Source organism: Triturus cristatus, chromosome 3_2, assembly GCF_964204655.1.
Source record: "Triturus cristatus chromosome 3_2, aTriCri1.1, whole genome shotgun sequence".
NCBI lineage: Eukaryota > Metazoa > Chordata > Amphibia > Caudata > Salamandridae > Triturus > Triturus cristatus.
In genome coordinates this window covers 190,835,899-190,863,873 of record NC_140584.1, presented here as the reverse complement: position 1 = coordinate 190,863,873, position 27,975 = coordinate 190,835,899, and the positions used below count along the sequence as shown (strand labels likewise).

The 27,975-nt window shown below is 45.8% G+C and overlaps 1 protein-coding gene across 2 annotated transcripts in view; it reads left to right on the top strand.

The window, feature by feature from the left end:
• Positions 1–27,975, top strand: part of MARCO (macrophage receptor with collagenous structure) — a 199,564-nt gene that overhangs the window by 51,201 nt on the left and 120,388 nt on the right. For both annotated transcript variants that reach the window (XM_085647468.1, XM_085647469.1), the window contains exon 3: positions 23,843–24,118. In XM_085647468.1, coding sequence (XP_085503594.1) covers positions 23,843–24,118 — 276 coding nt within the window. The remainder of the gene's footprint in view (positions 1–23,842; positions 24,119–27,975) is intronic.

Sequence of the window (27,975 nt, the reverse complement as noted above, 5' to 3'; positions counted from 1 at the left end):
CCCTAGCTCTGCGGGCACCTTGGGAAACCTAGCAAACCTATACATTTTTGAAAACTAGACACCTAGGGGAATCCAGGATGGGGTGACTTGACTGCCTCCCACCAGGGTCTGTTACCCAGAAACCCTTGCAAACCTAAAAAATTGTCAAAAAAACCACATTTTCTCCACATTTCTGTCGTGTAAAGTTCCGGAATCTGCGTGGATCCACAAATTTCCACCCACCCCGCGTTCCCCAAAGTCTTTCAAGAAAAACGGTACCTCACTTGTGTGGATCGGCCTAGTGCCCGTGACAGGAAACGGCGCAAAACGCAACCTGGTCACACCTCAATTTCGCAGTGAAAAATGACTCTTTTTTGGAAAAATGACTAGCTGTAGTTTTTGAACCCTAGCTCTGCGGGCACCTGGGGAAACCTAGAAAACCTATACATTTTTGAAAACTAGACACCCAGGGGAATCCAGGATTGGGTGACTTGACTGCCTCCCACCAGGGTCTGTTACCCAGAATCCCTTGCAAACCTAAAAAATTGGCAAAAAAAACACATTTTCCCCACATTTCTGTCGTGGAAAGTTCCGGAATCTGCGTGGATCCACAAATTTCCACCCACCCCGCATTCCCCAAAGTCTTACAAGAAAAGCGGTACCTCACTTGTGTGGATCGGCCTAGTGCCCGCGACAGGAAACGGCGCAAAACGCAACCTGGTCACACCTCAATTTCGCAGTGAAAAATGACCCTTTTTTGGAAAAATGACTAGCTGTAGTTTTTGAACCCTAGCTCTGCGGGCACCTTGGGAAACCTAGCAAACCTATACATTTTTGAAAACTAGACACGCAGGGGAATCCAGGATGGGGTGACTTGACTGCCTCCCACCAGGGTCTGTTACCCAGAATCCCTTGCAAACCTAAAAAATTGTAAAAAAAACCACATTTCCCCCACATTTCTGTCGTGGAAAGTTCCGGAATCTGCGTGGATCCACAAATTTCCACCCACCCCGCGTTCCCCAAAGACTTACGAGAAAAACGGTACCTCACTTGTGTTGGTCGGCCTAGTGCCCGCGACAGGAAACGGCACAAAACGCAACCTGGTCACACCTCAATTTCGCAGTGAAAAAAGACCCTTTTTTGGAAAAATGACTAGCTGTAGTTTTTGAACCCTAGCTCTGCGGGCACCTTGGGAAACCTAGCAAACCTATACATTTTTGAAAACTAGACACCCAGGGGAATCCAGGATGGGGTGACTTGACTGCCTCCCACCAGGGTCTGTTACCCAGAATCCCTTGTAAACCTAAAAAATTGGCAAAAAAAACACATTTTCCACACATTTCTGTCGTGGAAAGTTCCGGAATCTGCGTGGATCCACAAATTTCCACCCACCCCGTGTTCCCCAAAGTCTTACGAGAAAAACCGTACCTCACTTGTGTGGGCCGGCCTAGTGCCCGCGACAGGAAACGGCGCAAAACGCAACCTGGTCACACCTCAATTTCGCAGTGAAAAATGACCCTTTTTTGGAAAAATGACTAGCTGTAGTTTTTGAACCCTAGCTCTGCGGGCACCTTGGGAAACCTAGCAAACCTATACATTTTTGAAAACTAGACACCCAGGGGAATCCAGGATGGGGTGACTTGACTGCTTCCCACCAGGGTCTGTTACCCAGAATCCCTTGCAAACCTAAAAAATTGTCAAAAAAAACACATTTTCCACACATTTCTGTCGTGGAAAGTTCCGGAATCTGCGTGGATCCACAAATTTCCACCCACCCCGCGTTCCCCAAAGTCTTACGAGAAAAACGGTACCTCACTTGTGTGGATCGGCCTAGTGCCCGCGACAGGAAACGGCGCAAAACGCAACCTGGTCACACCTCAATTTCGCAGTGAAAAATGACCCTTTTTTGGAAAAATGACTAGCTGTAGTTTTTGAACCCTAGCTCTGCGGGCACCTTGGGAAACCTAGCAAACCTATACATTTTTGAAAACTAGACGCCCAGGGGAATCCAGGATGGGGTGACTTGACTGCCTCCCACCAGGGTCTGTTACCCAGAATCCCTTGCAAACCTAAAAAATTGGCAAAAAAAACACATTTTCCCCACATTTCTGTCGTGGAAAGTTCCGGAATCTGCGTGGATCCACAAATTTCCACCCACCCCGCGTCCCCCAAAGTCTTTCGAGAAAAACAGTACCTCACTTGTGTGGGTCGGCCTAGTGCCCGCGACAGGAAACGGCGCAAAACGCAACCTGGTCACACCTCAATTTCGCAGTGAAAAATGACCCTTTTTTGGAAAAATGACTAGCTGTAGTTTTTGAACCCTAGCTCTGCGGGCACCTGGGGAAACCTAGCAAACCTATACATTTTTGAAAACTAGACACCCAGGGGAATCCAGAATGCGGTGACTTGACTGCATCCCACCAGGGTCTGTTACCCAGAAACCCTTGCAAACCTAAACAATTGGCAAAAAAAACCCATTTTCTCCACATTTCTGTCGTGGAAAGTTCCGGAATCTGCGTGGATCCACAAATTTCCACCCACCCCGCGTTCCCCAAAGTCTTTCGAGAAAAATGGTACCTCACTTGTGTGGATCGGCCTAGTGCCTGCGACAGGAAACGGTGCAAAACGCAACCTGGTCACACCTCAATTTCGCAGTGAAAAATGACCCTTTTTTGGAAAAATGACTAGCTGGAGTTTTTGAACCCTAACTCTGCGGGCACATGGGGAAACCTAGCAAACCTATACATTTTTGAAAACTAGACACCCAGGGGAATCCAGGATGGGGTGACTTGACTGCCTCCCACCAGGGTCTGTTACCCAGAATCCCTTGCAAACCTAAAACATTCTCAAAAAAAATACATTTTCCCCACATTTCTGTCGTGGAAAGTTCCGGAATCTGCGTGGATCCACAATTTTCCACCCACCCCGCATTCCCCAAAGTCTTCCGAGAAAAACGGTACCTCACTTGTGTGGGTCGGCCTAGTGCCCGCGACAGGAAACGGCGCAAAACATAGTGAGGTGACATCAAAATTGCCTATCTCAAAACCACCTGGTTTTGCAAGGGGGGGTCTCTTGGCTTTTTGGCCCGGGGCACGGCGGCCATCTAGGGAAACCTACCAAACCCATACATTTCTGAAAACTAGACACCCGGGGGCTTCCAGGGAGGTATGGCTTGCGTGGATCCCCCAACGTTTCCTTACCCAGAATCCCCTGCAAACCTCAATTTTAGCTGAAAAAATCACTTTTTTCACACTTTTTTGTGTGGGAAAGTTGTGGCATCACCGGGCTCACTCAAATTTCACACCTCCCAGCGTTCCCCTGGGTCTCCTGGTAAAAATGGTGCCTCACTTGTGTGGGAGGTCCAAGTACCCGCGGCAGGCAAGGGCCCAAAACGCAGTGAGGCGACATCAAAATGGCCTGTCGCAAAACCACCTGGTTTTGCAAGGGGGGTCACTTAGGTTTTTGGCTACTGCTCGGCGGCCATCTAGGGAAACCTACCAAACCCACACATTTCTGAAAACTAGACACCCGGCGGCTTCCAGGGAGGTATGGCTTGCGTGGATCCCCCAATGTTTCCTCACCCAGAATCCCCTGCAAACCTCAATTTTAGCTGAAAAAATCACTTTTTTCACACTTTTTTGTGTGGGAAAGTTGTGGCATCACCGGGCTCACTCAAATTTCACACCTCCCAGCGTTCCCCTGGGTCTCACGATAAAAATGGTGCCTCACTTGTGTGGGAGGCCCAAGTACCCGCGGCAGGCAAGGGCCCAAAACGCAGTGAGGCGACATCAAAATGGCCTGTCGCAAAACCACCTGGTTTTGCAAGGGGGGTCACTTAGGTTTTTGGCCTGGTGCTCGGCGGCCATCTAGGGAAACCTACCAAACCCACGCATTTCTGAAAACTAGACACCCGGCGGCTTCCAGGGAGGTATGGCTTGCGTGGATCCCCCAACGTTTCCTTACCCAGAATCCCCTGCAAACCTCAATTTTAGCTGAAAAAATCACTTTTTTCACACTTTTTTGTGTGGGAAAGTTGTGGCATCACCGGGCTCACTCAAATTTCACACCTCCCAGCGTTCCCCTGGGTCTCCCGGTAAAAATGGTGCCTCACTTGTGTGGGAGGCCCAAGTACCCGCGGCAGGCAAGGGCCCAAAACGCAGTGAGGCGACATCAAAATGGCCTGTCGCAAAACCACCTGGTTTTGCAAGGGGGGTCACTTAGGTTTTTGGCCCGGTGCTCGGCGGCCATCTAGGGAAACCTACCAAACCCACACATTTCTGAAAACTAGACCCCCGGCGGCCTCCAGGGAGGTATGGCTTGCGTGGATCCCCCAACGTTTCCTTACCCAGAATCCCCTGCAAACCTCAATTTTTGCTGAAAAAAATCACTATTTTCACACATTTTGGGGTGGGAAAGTAGTGGCATCACCGGGCTCACACAAATTTACCACCACCCAGCGTTCCCCCAGGTCTCCCGGTAAAAATGGTGCCTCACTTGTGTGGGAGGCCCAAGTACCCGCGGCAGGCAAGGGCCCAAAACGCAGTGAGGCGACATCAAAATGGCCTGTCGCAAAACCACCTGGTTTTGCAAGGGGGGTCACTTAGGTTTTTGGCCCGGTGCTCGGCGGCCATCTAGGGAAACCTACCAAACCCATGCATTTCTGAAAACTAGACACCCGGTGGCTTCCAGGGAGGTATGGCTTGCGTGGATCCCCCAACGTTTCCTTACCCAGAATACCCTGCAAACCTCAATTTTTGCTGAAAAAATCACTTTTTTCACACATTTTGGGGTGGGAAAGTAGTGGCATCACCGGGCTCACACAAATTTCACACCTCCCAGCGTTCCCCTGGGCCTCCCGGTAAAAATGGTGCCTCACTTGTGTGGGAGGCCCAAGTTCCCGCGGCAGGCAAGGGCCCAAAACGTAGTGATGCGACATCAACATTGCCTATCCCAAATGTCGCATCACTACGTTTTGTGCCCTTGCCTGTCGCGGGTACTTGGGCCTCCCACACAAGTGAGGCACCATTTTTACCGGGAGGCCCAGGGGAACGCTGGGTGGTGGTAAATTTGTGTGAGCCCGGTGATGCCACTACTTTCCCACCCCAAAATGTGTGAAAAAAGTGATTTTTTCAGCAAAAATTGAGGTTTGCAGGGGATTCTGGGTAAGGAAACGTTGGGGGATCCACGCAAGCCATATCTCCCTGGAAGCCGCCGGGTGTCTAGTTTTCAGAAATGCGTGATTTGGTAGGTTTCCCTAGATGGCCGCCGAGCACCGGGCCAAAAACCTAAGTGACCCCCCTTGCAAAACCAGGTGGTTTTGCGACAGGCCATTTTGATGTCGCCTCACTGCGTTTTGGGCCCTTGCCTGCCGCGGGTACTTGGGCCTCCCACACAAGTGAGGCACCATTTTTACCGGGAGACCTGGGGGAACGCTGGGTGGTGGTAAATTTGTGTGAGCCCAGTGATGCCACTACTTTCCCACCCCAAAATGTGTGAAAAAAGTGATTTTTTCAGCAGAAATTGAGGTTTGCAGGGGATTCTGGGTAAGGAAACGTTGGGGGATCCACGCAAGCCATACCTCCTTTGAAGCCGCCGGGTGTCTAGTTTTCAGAAATGTGTGGGTTTGGTAGGTTTCCCTAGATGGCCGCCGAGCACCGGGCCAAAAACCTAAGTGACCCCCCTTGCAAAACCAGGTGGTTTTGCGACAGGCCATTTTGATGTCGCCTCACTGCGTTTTGGGCCCTTGCCTGCCGCGGGTACTTGGGCCTCCCACACAAGTGAGGCACCATTTTTACCGGGAGACCTGGGGGAACGCTGGGTGGTGGTAAATTTGTGTGAGCCCGGTGATGCCACTACTTTCCCACTCCAAAATGTGTGAAAATAGTGATTTTTTCAGCACAAATTGAGGTTTGCAGGGGATTCTGGGTAAGGAAAAGTTGGGGGATCCACGCAAGCCATACCTCCCTGGAAGCCGCCGGGTGTCTAGTTTTCAGAAATGCATGGGCTTGGTAGGTTTCCCTAGATGGCCGCCGAGCACCGGGCCAAAAACCTAAGTGACCCCCCTTGCAAAACCAGGTGGTTTTGCGACAGGCCATTTTGATGTCGCCTCGCTGCGTTTTGGGCCCTTGCCTGCCGCGGGTACTTGGGCCTCCCACACAAGTGAGGCACCATTTTTACCGGGAGACCTGGGGGAACGCTGGGTGGTGGTAAATTTGTGTGAGCCCCGTGATGCCACTACTTTCCTACCCCAAAATGTGTGAAAATAGTGATTTTTTCAGCAAAAATTGAGGTTTGCAGGGGATTCTGGGTAAGGAAACGTTGGGGGATCCACGCAAGCCATACCTCCCTGGAAGCCACCGGGGGTCTAGTTTTCAGAAATGCGTGGGTTTGGTAGGTTTCCCTAGATGGCCGCCGAGCACCGGGCCAAAAACCTAAGTGACCCCCCTTGCAAAACCAGGTGGTTTTGCGACAGGCCATTTTGATGTCGCCTCACTGCGTTTTGGGCCCTTGCCTGCCGCGGGTACTTGGGCCTCCCACACAAGTGAGGCACCATTTTTACCGGGAGACCTGGGGGAACGCTGGGTGGTGGTAAATTTGTGTGAGCCCGGTGATGCCACTACTTTCCCACCCCAAAATGTGTGAAAATAGTGATTTTTTCAGCAAAAATTGAGGTTTGCAGGGGATTATGGGTAAGGAAACGTTGGGGGATCCACGCAAGCCATACCTCCCTGGAAGCCACCGGGTGTCTAGTTTTCAGAAATGCATGGGTTTGGTAGGTTTCCCTAGATGGCCGCCGAGCACCGGGCCAAAAACCTAAGTGACCCCCCTTGCAAAACCAGGTGGTTTTGCGACAGGCCATTTTGATGTCGCCTCACTGCGTTTTGGGCCCTTGCCTGCCGCGGGTACTTGGGCCTCCCACACAAGTGAGGCACCATTTTTACCGGGAGACCTGGGGGAACGCTGGGTGGTGGTAAATTTGTGTGAGCCCGGTGATGCCACTACTTTCCCACCCCAAAATGTGTGAAAATAGTGATTTTTTCAGCAAAAATTGAGGTTTGCAGGGGATTCTGGGTAAGGAAACGTTGGGGGATCCACGCAAGCCATACCTCCCTGGAAGCCGCCGGGTGTCTAGTTTTCCGAAATGCATGGGTTTGGTAGGTTTCCCTAGATGGCCGCCGAGCACCGGGCCAAAAACCTAAGTGACCCCCCTTGCAAAACCAGGTGGTTTTGCGACAGGCCATTTTGATGTCGCCTCACTGCGTTTTGGGCCCTTGCCTGCCACGGGTACTTGGGCCTCCTGCACAAGTGAGGCACCATTTTTACCGGGAGACCTGGGGGAACGCTGGGTGGTGGTAAATTTGTGTGAGCCCGGTGATGCCACTACTTTCCCACCCCAAAATGTGTGAAAAAAGTGATTTTTTCAGCAAAAATTGAGGTTTGCAGGGGATTCTGGGTAAGGAAACGTTGGGGGATCCACACAAGCCATACCTCCCTGGAAGCCGCCGGGTGTCTAGTTTTCAGAAATGCATGGGTTTGGTAGGTTTCCCTAGATGGCCGCCGAGCACCGGGCCAAAAACCTAAGTGACCCCCCTTGCAAAACCAGGTGGTTTTGCGACAGGCCATTTTGATGTCGCCTCACTGCGTTTTGGGCCCTTGCCTGCCGCGGGTACTTGGGCCTCCCACACAAGTGAGGCACCATTTTTACCGGGAGACCTGGGGGAACGCTGGGTGGTGGTAAATTTGTGTGAGCCCGGTGATGCCACTACTTTCCCACCCCAAAATGTGTGAAAAAAGTGATTTTTTCAGCAAAAATTGAGGTTTGCAGGGGATTCTGGGTAAGGAAACGTTGGGGGATCCACGCAAGCCATACCTCCCTGGAAGCTGCCGGGTGTCTAGTTTTCAGAAATGCGTGGGTTTGGTAGGTTTCCCTAGATGGCCGCCGAGCACCGGGCCAAAAACCTAAGTGACCCCCCCTTGCAAAACCAGGTGGTTTTGCGACAGGCCATTTTGATGTCGCCTCACTGCGTTTTGGGCCCTTGCCTGCCGCGGGTACTTGGGCCTCCCACACAAGTGAGGCACCATTTTTACCGGGAGACCTGGGGGAACGCTGGGTGGTGGTAAATTTGTGTGAGCCCGGTGATGCCACTACTTTCCCACCCCAAAATGTGTGAAAAAAGTGATTGTTTCAGCAAAAATTGAGGTTTGCAGAGCATTCTGGGTAAGGAAATGTTGGGGGATCCACACAAGCCATACCTCCCTAGAAGCCGCCGGGTGTCTAGTTTTCAGAAATGCGTGGGTTTGGTAGGTTTCCCTAGATGGCCGCCGAGCACGGGCCAAAAAGACAGTTGACCCCCTTGCAAAACCAGAACGTTTCGACATTGTTTCTACAATGTGAGAATTTTGGAACAATATTGCATGGACAATGTGATCGATATTTTGAGGTTTGCAGGACATTGAGGATAAAAAACCTTTTTGAAATTCACAAGAGAGACATCACCATGAACTCCCATGTGTTTACGACAATATCTACAGTCGGTGGGTTATTTTTACATGGAAGATACACCTTGGCAGAGAAACTAAAAAGACAAAGAATCCTGCACAGCCACCTATTCCTCAAACGCACACACATACTGGTTGGATTTGGCACGAGGGCGAGTGATGGTTCAGTATATTAAATTTTATTAACAAGAGATTTCACAAAAATGAAATGCACTGTCAATAATTCAATGGAGAAAAAACTGAACCAATGACTCACAGCTCGTGAGCTGTAAAGCCACGGCAAGGCACCGACCGCTTTACAGGCCATTCACACACCTTTCATACGTGATACACACAAGACCATTCGCACCACCAGGCACAAAAACAACACATTACAAAATTCACAAAAGGGACAAGGTACACCCTGCTTCAGAAAGGCAAATATTACTGCACAGCCATCTAATCCTCAAGCACACACACATACTGGTTGGATTTGGCACGAGAGTGAGTGATGGTTCAGAATATACAATTGTATTAGCAAGTGATTTCACAAAAATGAAATGCACTGTTAATAATTGAAAGGGCGAGAAACTGAACCATTGACTCACAGCTCGTGAGCTGTAAAGCCACGACAAGGCACCAACCTCTTTACAGGCCATTCATACACCTTTCATACGTGTGAGACATACAAAACCATTCATACCGCCAGCCGCGGGCCCATCACATAACAAAACTCACACCAGCACACAGCGCCATTCAAGGGCCCATCACTTTCACACGCCCACATTCCTGACACAGCAACTACACAAGCAGATGGATTGCGTGGAGTGGCACTCAGCTAGCAGTGTGTGTAGTGACCAGCAGCAAGTCACTACTCACACAGCCAGCCGAGCGCCAGTCCACGCACACCGCTAGCCGAGCACCAGTTCACGCACACCGCTAGCTAAACACCAGTCCACGCACACCGCTAGCCAAGCACCAGTCCACACACACCGCCAGCCAAGCACCAGTCCACGCACACCGCCAGCCAAGCACCAGTCCACGCACACCGCCAGCCAAGCACCAGTCCACGCACACCGCCAGCCAAGCACCAGTCCACACACACCGCCAGCCAAGCACCAGTCCACGCACACCGCCAGCCAAGCACCAGTCCACGCACACCGCCAGCCAAGCACCAGTCCACGCACACCGCCAGCCAAGCACCAGTCCACACACACCGCCAGCCAAGCACCAGGCCACGCACGCCAACAGCCAAGCACCAGTCCATGCACACCGCCAGCCAAGCACCATTCCACGTACACCGCCAAAGAAGTGCCAGTCCACACACACTGCCAACACATTTAGGATTTTTTTAGACAAAAATAAAAACACAAACAAATCACAAATAGATAAAAATCTACAAACACAAAATCAGAAACTAAACACATTGCACTAAAGCCAACCTTGAAACAGAATCAAATTTTTCAAAGAAAACAAACCAATCAGTTAACTTTACCACTCATGATTGCTCCCAAAAATTCTTTTGGGTATGGTACGCTCTAAAACAAGCAGGGACACACAGCCCAGGTTTAGATGGACAGTCGGAGCAGTACATACGAGTCTCCTTCCGCTTATCTCTTCGCCAACAGACTCTACATCTCCTAGTGGGAAAATCTTTTGCCGGTGTGGGAGGGATGAAATCAGGAAAGTGGCGATCTTTCAATCGAACCACATCCTCCACCACTCCAAATCTAGGAACACTTGCCTGTTCCACAACAACAAGGCTAGCTATCACAGAGTGCTGAAACTGAAGAAATGTCAACTTTGACGCAGAAGAACACTCCTTGAACACAATAAAAGCATTGAACATTGCTAATTCGAAGAAATGGATGGCCAACTTCTTATACCAAACATAAGCCTTCCGAATAGCAGAGTAAGGTTCCAACCTCTGATCTACTCTGTCAACACCACCCATGTGCTTATTGTAGTCTAGAATGCACACAGGTTTGCGCACTTCAGCAACCTGACCCCAAACAGCCACAGGTGAAGTACTCTCATCATGGATGGTAGTAAGCATGTACACATCCCTCCTGTCCTCAAATTTCACAGCTAGTAGTTCATCACTACGCAAGGAACTGCACTGCCCCCTCTGAAGTTTTTTGCAAACAAGCTCTTTCGGATAAGCTTTACGGTTAGAGCGGATTGTGCCACATGCAAAAGTGTCCACTTTATACAATTCCTTAAATAATTGCACAGCAGTATAGAAGTTATCAAGGTACAAATGGTGGCCTCTGTTAAACAGTCTCCTAGCAAGATCCCACACAATTTTCTCTGCAACTCCAAAAGTGGACGGACATCCTGGGGGGTCAATAGCAGAATCTCTACCAGTGTACACACGAAAATGAAATACATATCCTGTCCTACTCTCAGACAACATATACAGCTTAATTCCATAGCGTGCCCTCTTGCTAGGGATGTACTGCCTAAAAACCAAACGGCCCTTGAACAAGACCAAAGACTCATCAATAGATATTTCTTTCCCTGGAGTATAGATCTCAGAAAATCGATCCACAAAGTGATCAAGAACGGGCCGAATCTTAAAAAGACGGTCACAGTCAGGGTGATCTCGTGGCAACGCCATTGAATTATCAACAAAATGCAGCATACGTAGCAAAAGTAAATACCGATTACGAGTCATAACTGCAGGAAATATGGCAGTTGCCAACAAGGGGCTAGTAGACCAATATGAAGCCAAGGTTGGCTTCCTTACCACACCCATCAATAAAGTCAAACCCAAAAACTTCTTAATCTCTTCCAGATATGTGGGAGTCCACCGGGTAGCTCTAGACTGGGGCCTAAGTTTGTCGCTGTTGTTCCTCAAAAACTGTTCAGCATACAAATTCGTCTGCTCAACAATCTCACCCAAAAATACATCATCCATAAACAACTGAAAAAACTGTATAGGCAAAAAGTTTTCACAATTCACTGTACACCCTGCAACACCGCTAAAGGCAGGCAACACCGGCTGCACCATGTTTGGATCAACCCAAAGTCCAGCACTTCCAGTAGGAAGCCTAGCAGCCTCAGACTGCAATCCAGATGCCTCTTGCACCATCGGCACAGCAGTTTCCTCCTCTAAGACAGGCACTTCATCCGCACTGAGAGTTGCTTCATCTACACCAAGAGTACCTTCATCTGCACTGAGAGTACCTTCATCATCCGATGATTCCATGTTGAGTGAAAACTCACTGCCAGAATCTTCCCCTCCCTCCTCTCCCTCAGACGCACTGTCAGTCTCATAATCATGATCAGAGGAAGATTCAAGAAGCATACCGACCACCTGTTGAGCAGTCATTCTACGGCTAGCCATATTGCTTACTAATAAATGTAACTTGTCAACAACAACAAACTCTTTGTAAAATAAGTAATAAGCAAAAAGCACCTTTATCAAAAACTCAAATATACTCCAAAACAATACCACTCACTTGCCAGAGGCAGCAAAACTACTCACCACCACCAACTCTGTACAGACACAGTATGGATCAACAATATCCCACTAAAAAAGAAAGAGAAAAGCAATTACACATAAGACTATGCAAAACACATCGCAAAGAATTTCATGCTCAAACCACTAACTAAATATGCCGCCATTATGACATCACTTACAAAAAAATTCATTCGGACATTATATTATTACTCATTTGGTGTAAATACAACAACAAAAAATTTCTTACCAACACAATGCAACTACACAAAACTGCAGAACAGCCACCGTCGAAAAGCTTTAGACTAGAATAAAAAGAAGAAAAAAAACTTTATTGTAACATATGCATATAATGCTCTAGACCATCACGTACTGCGCAAAATGTATTGTTTGACCCTCCCACTTTCAAAAAGGAAAGATTGATGGCCCAATCCTTTACAAGCAACGCGGCGAGAATCTGGAACTGAGCCTCAGCTCCGGACCACCCCCTCCCTCTTCCCAGTCCTTCAAAACTAACCTCAAATTTCTCCTCCTGCAAAGACACTTCCAAACTTAATTCACACCCTCTCTATTGTGTGAAGGAAGTCTTTACATTATAGGAAATTCTTTTCTCCATGCCCGTAGAAGTGCCTACCCAGTGTGTTCCTGTGTTTTGCGTATCTGCCATTTAGTGCAGTATTATACCTCTACTTGTACTTTGTACTCTTTTGTAAGTTGACACCACTACAGTACACCTGCTTGTGCTAAGACATCAAGCCTTCTAAGGTCCAGTGGGGCCTTCTACGGTGTAGCATGGGAATGTGCTCCCTCAGTAAAGTGGTGTGGTGGACTGGTCATGAATGCTGAACCCGGTTCCCCATTTCCAAATTCAACAGCTCCGGCCATAGTGCCACATCCCCACTGGACGCCATACTTGCCCACTGAGAGAAGCTCGCACTGCCTTCAGCTATAACCTAATTGTGCCCGCTATAAACACTTGGATGTGGCTCAATTCAAATTATGCACTTGATAAGAGTAATAAGCTGACAAAAAAAAAAACTCCTAGGGAATGCCAAGCATGTGAAATGTAAGCAGAAACAACATGGTTACCTAAACGATCTCTCACTAACTATTCAGAAATCAGCGAGTGGTTTCACCGGAAAAGTTATGGACATGACTAGAGGGCCCTGAAGGGAAACGTTTCACTGTCCATTGCTTACATCCTTACAAAACATAAGCAGTATGGTAGACCACATCCATAAACACAGAACCATGGTGCACATTGTGTTTTCCAATTCACCCATCAACCAGGTATTGCAGTACCTACAGAAATGGTAAACTCTCCCACCCTAGAAACAAGAATGCTGTTCAAAGGAAGACGAGAAAACGAAAGTAGCAATACACTGGCAAACTCTGATGCTGGTGTACTTGGATGCAAATGAAATCAATCTGGCCACTTTGCAACCCCTCTGTCTTACTTTATTTCGCCCCCCCTGGAAACAACAATGCTGTTCAAAGTTAGATGAGAAAACGAAAGTAGCAATACACTGGCAAACTCTGAAGCTGGTGTACTTGGATGCAAATAAAAACAATCTGGCCACTTGGCAACCCCTCTGTCTTACTTTATTTCGCCCCCCCCCTGGGAACAACAATACTGTTCAAAGTTAGACGAGAAAACGAAAGTCGCACTGCACTGGCAAACTCTGATGCTGGTGTACTTGGATGCAAATGAAATAAATCTGGCCACTTTGCAATCCCTCTGTCTAACTTTATTTTGCCCCCGGGGAACAACAATGCTGTTCAAAGGAAGACCAGAAAACGAAAGTAGCACTTCACTGGAAAACTATGTGATGCTGGTGTACTTGGATGCACATAAAATCAATCTGGCCACTTTGCAACCCCTATGGCTTACTTTATTTCGCCCCCCCTGGGAACAACAACACTGTTCAAAGGAAGACAAAAAAACGAAAGAAGCACATCACTGGCAAACTCTGATGCTGGTGTACTTGGAAGCAAATAAAATCAATCTGGCCACTTGGCAAACCCCTCTGTCTTACTTTCTTTCAACCCCCTTGGTACAACAATGCTGTTCAAAGTTACACGAGAAAACGAAAGTCACACTGCACTGGCAAACTCTGATGCTGGTGTATTTGGATGCAAATAAAATCAATCTGGCCACTTTGCAACCCCTCTGTCTTACTTTATTTTGCCCCCCCAGGGAACAACAATGCTGTTCAAAGTTAGATGAGAAAACGAAAGTAGCAATACACTGGCAAACTCTGATGCTGGTGTACTTGGATGCAAATAAAAACAATCTGGCCACTTGGCAACCCCTCTGTCTTACTTTATTTCGCCCCCCCTGGGAACAACAATACTGTTCAAAGTTAGGCGAGAAAACGAAAGTCGCACTGCACTGGCAAACTCTGATGCTGGTGTGCTTGGATGCAAATAAAATCAATCTGGCCACTTTGCAATCCCTCTGTCTAACTTTATTTTGCCCCCGGGGAACAACAATGCTGTTCAAAGTAAGACCAGAAAACGAAAGTAGCACTTCACTGGAAAACTATGTGATGCTGGTGTACTTGGATGCACATAAAATCAATCTGGCCACTTTGCAACCCCTATGGCTTACTTTACTTCGCACCCCCTGGGAACAACAACACTGTTCAAAGGAAGACAAAAAAATGAAAGAAGCACATCACTGGCAAACTCTGATGCTGGTGTACTTGGAAGTAAATAAAATCAATCTGGCCACTTTGCAACCCCTCTGTCTTACTTTATTTCACCCCCCTGGGAACAACAATGCTGTTCAAAGTTAGATGAGAAAACAAAAGTAGCAATACACTGGCAAACTCTGATGCTGGTGTACTTGGATCCAAATAAAAACAATCTGGCCACTTGGCAACCCCTCTGTCTTACTTTATTTCGCCCCCCCTGGGAACAACAATACTGTTCAAAGTTAGGCGAGAAAACGAAAGTCGCACTGCACTGGCAAACTCTGATGCTGGTGTACTTGGATGCAAATGAAATCAATCTGGCCACTTTGCAATCCCTCTGTCTAACTTTATTTTGCCCCCGGGGAACAACAATGCTGTTCAAAGGAAGACCAGAAAACGAAAGTAGCACTTCACTGGAAAACTATGTGATGCTGGTGTACTTGGATGCACATAAACTCAATCTGGCCACTTTGCAACCCCTATGGCTTACTTTATTTCGCCCCCCCTGGGAACAACAATACAGTTCAAAGGAAGACAAAAAAACGAAAAAAGCACATCACTGGCAAACTCTGATGCTGGTGTACTTGGAAGCAAATAAAATCAATCTGGCCACTTTGCAACCCCTCTGTCTTACTTTCTTTCGCCCCCCCTTGGTACAACAATGCAGTTCAAAGTTACACGAGAAAACGAAAGTCACACTGCACTGGCAAACTCTGATGCTGGTGTTTTTGTAAGCAAATAAAATCAATCTGGCCACTTTGGAACCCCTAGGACTGACTTTATTTCGCCCCCCACCCCCATCCCACGCTAGCAGCACCCATGACGCAGAAAACGAGAGAAAAACGAAAACGAGCGTTTTTTTTCTCGCATAAATAACATCAACAAGCGCCTGCACTTGGACGATCTAAGCGTAATTGACAAAGCAGAGCCAACAAAAATACATTTCTACCCCCCCCAGCATTGTGCCCCCACCCTACCTAACCCACCGAAGCAACAATACCCCCTCCCCAGCCCCAAAACTGACCTTTACTCTCCGACGCGCAGGAAGCAAATGGCTTCCTGCGCCTCGGAGAGCAAAGGGGAATCCTCCGGTGACGTCAGCGCGGCTCGCGCGCTGACGTCATTGATGACGCGGGCGGGGGGGGGCGGGGGGAGGAAGGGGAAGGTCTTCCCCAGCCTCCCCAGTAAAAAATAAATAAATCGCCGAATCACGGGGGGAGCGCCAGCGCTTCCCCCAAGGGTGGGTCCCATGACGAGCGCGACTGTGCTCCATGACGAGTCCAGCTCGTCATGGGCACTGAAGGGGTTAACCTTCCTGCAATGTGTATTGACGTTGAATAATATTAAAGTATTTAAGCATATATTGCAGAAAACAATGTAGTATGTTTTCTATGTCTATTATTGCTGCTACACTGCACAGTCACATTAAAAGGAGAACCTTTACCCCCAGGCGCTGTCATGTGATCAAGGCCGTTGTTCGGGCGAAACGTGTCATGGCGGCATGGTGTTGTACTAAATAAACACTGCATCAGCACAGAATCGGGTCTACTCTTGTATTTCAAGAGGAATACTGGACAAGCTTTCTAAGATTTATATGTCCATGTCATGAATGATGTAATATGTGACATCATCAGCAGTGGATTGCGGGCGCACGAGATGTAGTTAGTACAACTAACTATATCGGAGGAATTTCAATGGTTTTGTACGAGTGAAATGTCCAGCTAACTATAACACCCCTAAAACCTATGTTTTTTTCTGTGAATTTCTAAGGTTTCTTAAATGCTAATTCCTAACTATATCAGGCATGAAACTTGTGTTTTTTTCAGTGAATTTCAAAGGTTTTTTAAATGCTAATTCCTAACTATATCAGGCCTGAAATCTATGGTTTTTTTTAGTGAATTTCAAAGGTTTTTTAAATGCTAATTCCTAACCATAACATGTCTCAAACCTATGTTTTTTTCAGTGAATTTCAAAGGTTTTGTAAATGACAATTTTTAAATGTATTAATTGATATATTTTTTTATACTTATTAACTACATTTTTTTAACTGTTTATTTTTAGATATTTTATTTTTTAAATTACATTATAATTACATTATACATTACATTACAAAATAAACTTTCTCAGAATGAATTACTTTAGTTGAAATACTTTGCAAATAGGCAATAGACTTTTAAGTACAGTAGTTACAGTTGTTGCAATGGGCAATACAATTTCAAACACAATGCACCATTGAGCTCAATGTGAATTTCTTTTTAAATGCAATGGATTACTTTTCTAACCACAGGACTGGATCCTAGATTCAGTCCTTGGACATCTCCTGTAAACAGTTGAGTAAAAGTTTTTTGGTTACAGTAGTGATTCTTAAGGAATATGATTGTATTTTAAAAGTTGACACCAATGTTATCCTATGGCAGGAAATTCACTTAGCAGGTAAGTAGTGTTATCGTCACTTTTTCTTACTCAGTGATGGATCCTTGATCCAGCACTGGTGCATCTCCTGTAAACAGTTGAAAGAATGCATTTAAGTTATACAGGCGATTTTTAAGGAATATTTTTAGTTTGTGAAAATAGACACTTAGAAACTTTTCTGCTGAAAACCAGACAATGGATTCCTATGGAAGGAAATACAAGTTACTGGTAAGTACGGTTAGAATTACTTTTCAGGGTCAGTGCTGTGCTAAAAGATGCAGCACTGAGGTCTCTCCTGATAACAGGTGAGTAAATTGGAATTCGTAGTTCTGCTGATTTTATAGGAATATTTTAAAGTTCCAAAACTACACACACAGAAGAATTTTCAAGTGAAACCAGTCAATGTTACCCTATGGAAGGAAATTCACTTAGCAGGTAAGTAGTGTGATCGTCACTTTTTCTGACTCAGTGGTGGATCCTGGATCAAGCACTGGTGCACCTCCTGTAAACAGTTGAAATAATGCGTTTAAGTCATACAGGCGATTTTTAAGGAATATTTTTAGTTTGTGAAAATAGACACTTAGAAACTTTTCTGCTGAAAACCAGACAATGGATTCCTATGGAAGAAAATACAAGTTACTGGTAAGTACGGTTAGAATTACTTTTCAGGGTCAGTGCTGGGCTAAAAGATGCAGCACTGGGTTCTATCCTGATAACAGATGAATACATCGGAATTCGTTCTTCGGATGATTTTAGGTGAATATTTTAAAGTTCCAAAACTTCACACTTAGAAGAATTTCCAAGTGAAACCAGTCAATGTTAGCCTATGGAAGGAAATTCAAGTTACTGGTAAGTATGGTTAGAATTACTTTTCAGGATCAGTACTGGGCTCAAAGATGCAGCACTGAGGTCTCTCCTGATAACAGGTGAGTAAATCGGAATTCGTAGTACATCCAGTAAGTGCCACAGAGCTGCGTAGCAGAGAGATGTCAAAAGGGGCACGGCCTGCACCACCTCTCTGCAATGCAGCGCAGTGGCGCTTCCTGGAAGCACCTGGTGGGCTACTTGGCCCCCACGGTCCATCAGGTTTGAAGTGGAATTTTTTTCCTAACTTTTAAAATGCGCCACAGGGCGTGTTTGCACACATCACATAAGGCCCCGTCCCCTCGCTTCACCACTGTGTAAACGCGCCCTGTCACCGTTCTGAGTTGAGAGATTAAGTCCCCTTCAATCCTAAGGGTCCCTAGGGTCAAACTAGCCCACTAGGTACCTCCAGTAAGCGCCACAGAGCTGCGTTGCAAAGAGGTGTAAAAAAGGGCGTGGCCTCTGAACACCTGTCTGCAACGCAGCTCCCTGGCGCATACTAGAGATACCTGTTGGGCTATTTGGCCCTCAGGGACCCTCAGTATTGAAAGATAATTAATTCCCCAACTTAAAACATGCCACGGTGCGTGTTTGCACAGTGGTGAAGGAAGGGGACGTGGCCTGAGGTGACATGTCTGCAAACACGCCCTGTGGTGCATTTTAAGTTAGAGAATTAATTTCTCCTCAATCCTGTGGGTCCCTGGGGGCCAACTAGCCCACCAGGTATCTCCAGTATGTGCCAGGATGCTGCGTTGCAGAGAGGTGTTCAGAGGCCACGCTCCTTTTACAAAACTCTGCAACGCAGCTCTGTGGTGCTTACTGGAGGTCCCTGGTGGGCTAGTTGGCCCCTAGGGACCCTCATAATTGACAAGGAATTAATTCCCCAACTTAAACCGTGCCACAGGGTGTGTTTGCACACATGTGAACCCAGGCCCCGCCCCCTCCCTTCACCACTGTGCAAACGCGCCCCGTGGCTCCCCTTGAAAACTGAGGGTCCCTGGAGTCCAACTAGCCCACCAGCTACCTCCACTAAGCGCCACAGAGGTGTAACAAGAGGTGTGGCCTCAGAACACCTCTCTGCAATGCAGCCCCCTGGCGCATACTGGAGGTTCCTGGTGGGCTAGTTGGCCCCCAGGGACCCCCAGTATTCAAGGGGAATTTGTTCCCCATCTGCAAACACACCCCCTGGCGCGTTTGCAGAGCGCAGCAAGGAGGGTTGGCGTGGCCCCCGGCGCGATGCCGGTATTTCTTTTTCTCTTTTTTTAAGAAGGGGGCTGCGTAGCCCTCCTTCTTTTTCTCATTTTTGGGCCCTGGGGACCCCATCCTCCAGGGCCCGCCCCCTCATTTTTTTAAAACAAATAAAAAAATTGGGAAGGGGGCCGTGTGGCCCCCCTCCCGAGGCCTTAATCAGCCTCGGGGACCCCATCCCACTGGGCATGGCCCTTTTTTTATATTATATTTTAGGAGGGGAGCTACCTTGCCCCCCTCCTTATGGCCCCGGGGACCCATCCCCCAAGGCCAGCCTTTGTTTTATTTTTTTTTTATTTTTTTTTTGAGGAGGGGCTTGGCCCTCTCCGTTGGGGACCGTGGGGGGTCCCCAATCCCCCCACGGTCCCGCCCGTTCCCCGCCTCCTGCGGGAGTAGACATTGTTTTTCCACACGGGGTGCAACTAACATGCTGCTCCCCCTGTGGAAACTCAATCTGCTTTACTATTTGGAAGCAGCAAAGCAGTTTGCTATGGCAGGGTGGGAGCCCAGGGCCCTCAAGGGCTCCAGGAGGGGAGCCATGCGGCCCCCCTCCCACCTTCTTCAAAGCCCCGAGGGTGTTGACCCCCAGGGCCCTTTGGGCCCCCCATCACAATTAAAACATTGCCCCCGGGATTTGGCCCACCCGGGGTCTAAATAGCAACAAAGCGTGGGAGACCGCGCTTCTTTTTTTTTGGGGGCCGAAATTCGCACTGGGTGTGCGAATTTTGCCGATTTAAAAGAATATAATGCTTTTCTTGGCCCTGGGGGTCCTTGTGGGAGCCCCTGAGCAGGCCTAGGGGGTCAGGGTGTTTCTACCCTGCCCCCTTTTCGCGTTTTTTGCATTTGTTTCTTAGGTTTCTTGTGCCTCGGTTCTACCTAGGCAGAAGATGGCTGCCAACACTTCCTGATTTGGAGTGTTGACAGCCAATTAGAATACAGCTCGTGCACAGCAGGGTGCGCTTAGGCTGTGCTTAGGGTACGCGGACCCTCCAAAGCCATAGATATATATGTACTTTCAAATGTCATTTTCTCAGGAACTACTGAACAGATTTACACCATTTATGCAAAAGGCATGAGTCTGAACTAAGGACTACCTCTTTTCCAAATTTGGTGTAATATATATATATATATATATATATATATATATATACACAGATATGGGATACTTTTTCCCAGACACTGCCCTTACAATCCATCAAGCAATCAATCAGATCAATCCGGGATGGGCAATACAGGAAGATGGCACAATTAGAGGCTGGAGGTTTTTGCTGCTGTATTTATTGAGCTTTTTTAAGCAAAGTGCATGTGTGCAAAGAAGCCAAACAGACCGAAGCCGTCAACTGAGTCATACAGTGTGTAGAGTGTTCCATTTTTAACAAGTGAACTTTGAGCCTAACTATAACATCCCTGAAACCGTTGTTTTTTTTCAGTGAATTAATTGTTTTTTACATTCTATTTCCTAACTATAACATTCCTGTAACCTTTGTTTTTTTCAGTGAATTTCTAAGGTTTTTTAATGTTAATTCCTAACTATAACATCCATTTAACCTTTGTTTATATAGTGAATTTCCACATTTTTTAATGTCATTTCCTAACTATAACATCTCTGTAACCTTTGTTTTTTAGTGAATTTCAAAGTTTTTTTAAATAATTTGATTTCCTATCTGTAACCCATACCCTTTGAGAGTGAGTGTGTGAGTGAGTGCATGAGTATCTCAGTGGGTATATGAGTGTGTGCACAAGTGTCTCAATGGGTGTGTGAATGGCTGTGTGAGTATCTGAGTGAATCTTTGAGTAACTGCATAAGTGTCTCACTGGTTGCATGAGGGGGTGCATGAGTGTCTGAGTAGGTCTGTGAGTGGTGCATGAGTGTTTGAGTGAGCATTTGAGTGGGTCTATGATTGGGTGTGAGAGTGTCTGAGTGGGTTTGAGAGTGCCTGTCTGAGTATGCAAGTCAATCTGTGAGTGAGTGCATGAGTGTCTGAGCAGGTCAGTGAGTCGATACATGAGTCTGTGAGTGGGTGTGTTAGTCCCTGAGTAGGTCTGTGTGTCAGTGCGTGAGTGTCTGATTAGGTCTGTGAGTTAGTGTAAGAGAGTAAAATGCTCTATTAATGGTCAGTATTTATACAGCATTAATACATTGGGATGGGCAAAACATAGAGTGCCAGGAGGCGCAGTTGTAACTGGTTGTCAGAGGGGACAGGGTTTACCAGCATTGCGCTAAGAAGCACTCTGCAATCCTGCAGTGCGGACCTCTTAGGAAGTACTTGTAGGGGCTCACCATCTTTACTGCCTCTATTGGGATGGGCACATAGAAAAGTATATTGTGCGCTGTATGACAAGCTACACCAAAGGCTTGCCAGCTCAATCAATGGTTCAGACATCATTAACCATGAGAGTATGGTGGCAATGCCGCCTGTGAAAATCTGCACCCATGACTAGCAGGGTGCCACTTCCAGGTGAGTGGTTACCCCAACAAGATATTGAGAGGGGACACTAGGACAGCCTGGGATAATCTGCATCCATGACCAGCAGGGTTCCACTTCCAGGTGAGTGGTTACCCCCAACAAGATATTGAGAGGGGACACTAGGACAGAATAGAGGCCTTGGGACCTCATGTGCCCGCTGCCCAGGTCTGTTCGACTTACCAGGTCCAAGCATTTTGGCTCATGTTCTCCCACACCAATCAGCAGTAGATTTAACAGGTTTGACTCTTGAGAGCCGATCCGAGGCGCCACTGCTTGGCCTGCCATAGAATGTTACCCGTGCCTGAACCTCACCACGAGGGAGGCCCCGAGGAGGTGGTGGTCCCTGGGGCTAAAAAGAGCCTTAGGAGGGGGGGCCTCCTTTTTGTCTTCTGCCGACATGCCCCCAGGACCTGGCTCATTTGTTGCTCATTTTTGCTGTGAATTTGCACATTTGTTGTGATTAGACAAAAAAAATATAACAATTTGCCCCAAGAGCGAGGCCTGAGGGTCAGGGTATTCCAACCCTGCCCCCTTTTCTTTTTAGGATTTGGCTGAAGCCGAGTCCCAAGATGGCTGCCAACACTTCCTGGTTGAAGTGTTGGCAGCCAATAAGAGCTCTGCCTTTCCTTGCATGAGCTCGTTATTATTCATGACGTTGCCCCGGACACAGATATCTTTATTTTTTTGCCCTTAAATTTCTCAACAACTGTTGAATGGAGTTACACCAGATAATTAAAGCAAGATCTGCATAACGAAATCTACCTTCCTACCAAATTCGGTGTAATTCTGTTCAGCGGTTTGGGCTACAGGCGTATCTAAAAGTCCTACGTAATTAACATAGGAAATCATACTTTTTTTCGACTCTCCCTTTTTGTCAGCCCCTGCTTGACGGATCACCCTCAAAATTTCAATGCACACCAAAACTTACCCTGACACGTTTTGGAGAAAATTTTGTGAAGATTCGTCAAAGGACGCCAAAGATGTAGGCAAGTCAAAACACACTTATTCTATAGAAACATGGTCCTACCTATAACTTCCTACTGGCAAAAGCATGTAGAAAAACACAAGCATTATAGTAATGTTATAGTTATGTGAAATGCTTGGTAACAATTTAATGATTAAAACTCTAAAAACCACAGAAATTTACCACTTTGAGAAATAGTCATCTCAAGTAATTATGATTTGTGCCCTAAGGTAACTATAATTTCCTTTACGGAAAACTGTGCTAGCAATGCACATCATCTGCTCAGAGCCATCCCGGTGTGCTGCTATGCTGAGGCAATTGTACACAGGGGCCTACTAGTGCCACAACAATGGCCTCAAAATGGTGCCAAATTTCAACAAATAACCTAAAAAGGCCTTGGTGCTGAAGGAAAAAGGATAACCAAACAGCAAAATATAATTTATCTCAGAACACTGAACATTCTCGCTACTCTTGGGACATCTAGCACACATTCAGATAGCCTTTATGCAGATATGGGTTTGCTTGTGTTACTGCATTAAAGCCAGATCAATTGATTTGCCAATGCTTGCTTTTCAAAGCCACCTTCTACTCATGAAAAAGGTTTCTGTATGCCCATACACAAGCCACTGGTGTCACTGGTTGAAAACTGTGAGTTATTCACTCCTTCCTTTTAGAATATGGGGAAGTTGCCTTGACAGAATGCGAGAAGTGCATTGCCTTGGAAGAACAGGTATAACTTTAATGCAGGTAGCTAGGTCATACTATTTATTATCATGATGCTATAGAGCAACTAATGTGAGAAACGGCTGCCAACTGTCTCACATAATCAAGGTAATTTTTTAGTTTATCATTTAGCTTATGTACATATTTCTATATTTGGTTTATTTACTTTCTCATAGCATAATAACTTTCTACTGACAATAATAAGAACTATTACACTTTGCATATCCGCACGTACGCAATACACTATGTTCTATTGTAAACAGATTCCTTGCAAACCAGTCTGAGTTGTTGCTTACTTTCACTGATTTTGGAAATAAGATGCATTTCAAAATAAATTTGAGTGGTATCCTATGGATTTTGCGTAGGATGATTGATGATTTCAGATGTTATTCATATCATCAATCACAATCCCTGGTGGTTTGTTATTTGCTGTACGAAATCTTCATAACACAGTTTGACTAGTTTTTCCCCCCTCCCTCGATAGAGTCCATGAAAATTTGGAAGGGATCAATTATTGTAACACTGTTGCAATTAAATTTGTTCCTAGTGTTCCTTCTGCAGAGCATGATACAAAGTAATCAACAAACAGGATCCCCAACTCTCACAGAAAGCCATTCCCTGCAATTGGGAGATGAAGCCCCCATAGAAACACAAATCCTCCTTGAATATTTGAAAGCCTTATACCAACAGCTGAATGGTACCACGAGCATTACAGGATGGGAAGATGTTCCAAAGATCAAAGGTTTAGAAGAAACTTTCAAGATTGTTACGGCAAAGTGTGATAGCTTATTCATGAGAATGGACAACTTCACCTTGACTCCAGGTAAATCTTTTTATTTTTTATTTTTACTAAAATTGTAGTTTACAAGTGTCTTCAAATCCAGATGTTTGCAAAGTTATCATTGACATGAGCTAATTTTCCATTGGCTTCCCCATTTTCAATAGTGTTTTATCCATCTGTCTCAATTTTAAAATTACTCAGATTCTTATTTGGTTTTTTATGCTTTTTGTTATCTCAGCATTTTTAGCTATAATATCTGTGTTCCTGCTAACAAAATATCAGTCTGTTAACAGTGTTGTACAGGTTGCAAATCATATTTTATAATGGAAACAGTAAGAGATAATGCATTTATGAGTTAATCTGACACATTATTAAATTATCTGAATTACCCTGCCCAGCCACCCAACCGTAATGCAGACTTTTGCTTATGTTGCTGGTGTTCTTGTCCAAAGGTGGTAGCGTTTCTGTTCTTATATGATTGTTCTCCCTCATATGGAACATTTGCTTACATCAGTGGCACTGTATTGTTCACAAAAATACCTGTATGGCCATTTCAGTTTCACAAAGCTTCATCCGTCAAAAACTAAGGCCCATATTTACTAAGATGCAGGGCAACACAAAGGCTTATTTGTGATTTACAAAGCCACAAAGGCTTGATTTGCAGGACCTTGCATGGCTTTGTAAATAAACGTATTGCAACACAGCGGCTTGTGCTGCCTTGTGTTACATTTCTTTGTGGTAGGCGTTCCACAGGTAACGCAAGGGGTTCCCATGCATCCACGTATGGATTTCATGCCATTCCAGACATCCTAGGTATGTTAATTTCATTCTGCATCGCACATAGAAAGAGGAAAATGCCTCTTTGGATTGTTTTTGTGCATGAAGGTGTCCCACCCCATAACGCAGTCACCTTTGCAGTCTTGGCGCTAGGCAGCCAGTAGTGAACCAGAGCTAAAGAGCACTATAACTTTAGCTTCCTCCCATACATACAAGGCACAGCAGCAACTGCCTTGCTGCACTGCACTGGTTTGCGTGAATTCTTAAAAAATGCATCCCTAACTGCGTTCTTAATGTGAAATTAGTGTTTGCCTGCACTTAACACCTGGGTGCATTCAACTAAAACCTACATTGACGGGTAACTCGTTAAATCACATACTTTTATTGATATATTTGCTGCTTTCTATATAGAGTGATAGTCAACACCGTTATGGTCACTGGCACACATTCAGTTGTATAAAGTGCACATATGACTAAAAGTATGAGAAGGGCACTGATCAAGGATGCCATTCTTGACTTGCATCTCCTCTCTTGGAACTATTTGTATGTGAGTATGGATGGCATTTTATTATCAATATCTACAGCATATTCTATGTGATGTTATGCATGAGGCTACCGTAATTAAGCGGGCCACTGTAAGGCTGCACATCAGCCCGAGCGGTTACATTTTCTGAATTCTTTAATTCATAAACTTTGCTTCACATTAATGTGTCATTTGTATTTGATTATAATTTTGAAATGATATTAGATGTAAGATGTCTATAACTCCACACAATAACATATGTATTGCTTGCAACATAATGGAGTTGCAGTTAATTTGCCTTTACTTGCTAAAGGTCTGGATTAAGGGTGCTCCAAAGTTTTGGCTTGGTTTGTGAAGTTCGGTGTAGTCAGTGAAGCAGTGTTTCCTTACTTTGCTCCAAAGAAAGCATACTCATACCCACCTGGCTCTGTGGTGCACTTTATTTCCCGATGCAGAATTTTGGATGGATGAGGCATCCTCATTCAAGAAACTAGAAAGACATCTGTTACATCCCCTCCATATGCAGGCTAGGGGTGCTTTGAGAGGAAATCTGAAGATGGGAAGTGCAACATGACTGCTTGTAAAGATGAAACAGTATGCCCCCTTTTGAAGCTCTGGGTTTTTAAGGGTACTATTGAAAGAAACAGCAAACAAGTGAAGGAACATGAATAAAAAAATCATTTACCAGGAGTGCTCAATAGGAGGATAATCCTACAAATAGATAAAAAATTGAAGCTGACCTTGAATCATCACAGATAACACATTTGGTGAACCTTATAGACAGGTTATTTTTGTACCATAATTGGCGAGAGTCAGGTCGAAGTTATGAACAAGAACATATGGCTTCGATTGAGATGAACAAACGATAGAATAAACCTTTCATATTTATCACAACTTCAAGCAAATAGCCAATGAGTTGATCTGACGAGTTATTGCAAATGGACCTAAAATCATAATTGAAATTTAACTGGCAATAAGTGAATTGGGAGAAAAAACAAAGAAAGAAAGCGTTTATTTACAATTGAAAAGGAAACAGAACTTAATCTTGAGTTATCAGCATATTCCTTCATCTTGATGTTAGAATGATGTAAACTTTCTTGAGAAAGTTGTATATGATTCCATAACTGATTTTAGTGATCAGTAGCTGCTTGATTGAAATAATCAATGTGAGGAAAAGATGGAATAACATTTGAAAAAAATCTTTGCATACAAAAGAAAGGTGACAATTTATTAGCACTATAAAATGCATTATTGTTAGAAATTAACACAATTGGTAAACAAAGAAGTCCATAAGTCTTCAGTTGCATTTAAGTAGCTACTTAAAATTCCTTTCAACCTTGATTAATTCACTCTTTTCCAAATTACACTGGCGATAATTACCAGAAGATAAAGCTTGTTTAACTTCAGCTTTCCCAGATCATGACAAGGTATTTGGTACCCTGTCAGAACCCCATTCAGAGGGCCACAGGGCATGCAGGGGTTCCTGAGCCCACCTGTGGGTTTGTGAACATTTACTGATGATGTCCCAGGAATCGACCTACTATGGTTCCCAAGCAACTGGGCCAAGTACCCCTTTTGCACTTGACTATGAGTGGTAGCTATTGTCGAGCATTCCAAGGCTCTCTTGTGGGGAAGTCTAAATACAGGCCAGTGAACATGACAAATACCTCAAAGAGTGCACAGCTATGTCACTAAATCAACGTACAGTTAAATACTTATTTTTACAATGAAAACAAGTTTTTTTAATTTTTTAACTCTACGCATTCAAAGCAATGTTACATCACACATAGACAGTAACACATTGTTCCCTTGAGGTCAGAGCTTTAGTATTTCACTAACAAATCCCTGTCCCACCTGCTCTTCGCAATGTGGTATGGCTTATTCCCCCTCCACCGGTGGCTGCATCCAGGGAATGCTCACTAGTAGTCCTTAACTCAAGACTCTTCTCCGACTGTTAGCAAAATAGTCAAAAATGTGTTGGCGCATTAGCGCCCTTAGTAGCGAGTCCCCTGGGGCCTAATAGGCCTGTAACCTGTCTTACCCACTCCAGCATTGAGGAGGCTTTGCAATGTCCCAGACAGTTCCCTGAGTGTGGGCACTTACCCTGCTCCCATCCTGTTCAGAGAATCGGCTGCCTGCAGGCTCTCTCCTGAGTATGCACGGTCAGCTTGAGCAGCGAGTTGCTCTGGTGCTCCCCCTGCATGGTAAGACTTGTGCTCCCCAATGGGGGGAATTGGATTCCAGCTATGTCTCCTGGTGATGAGGTTATGCACCCAAAGTGTTCTCTTCAGTTCATGCGGGCAAAGCAGGCACAATCCTGGATGCTTTGAGGTGATCTACAGGTCACAACTCACAGTTCTCAGGTGATGGCCCAATCCTTGCAACAACATGGGTATCGGCTAACTCTCCTGGCATACAGGGTTGCCATAACTCTAATGGCCAAGGCGCTATTCCTCAGCACACAGTAGTCTGTACCACAGTGGCCCCATCTGGCATACAGGGTCACTGCTAAGCTTCAAACAGGCTTCAGTCCTTTGTGTTCGACACAACTTACACAACAGCCCCTTCTGGTATACAGGGTCACTGCAACCGGTGCCAC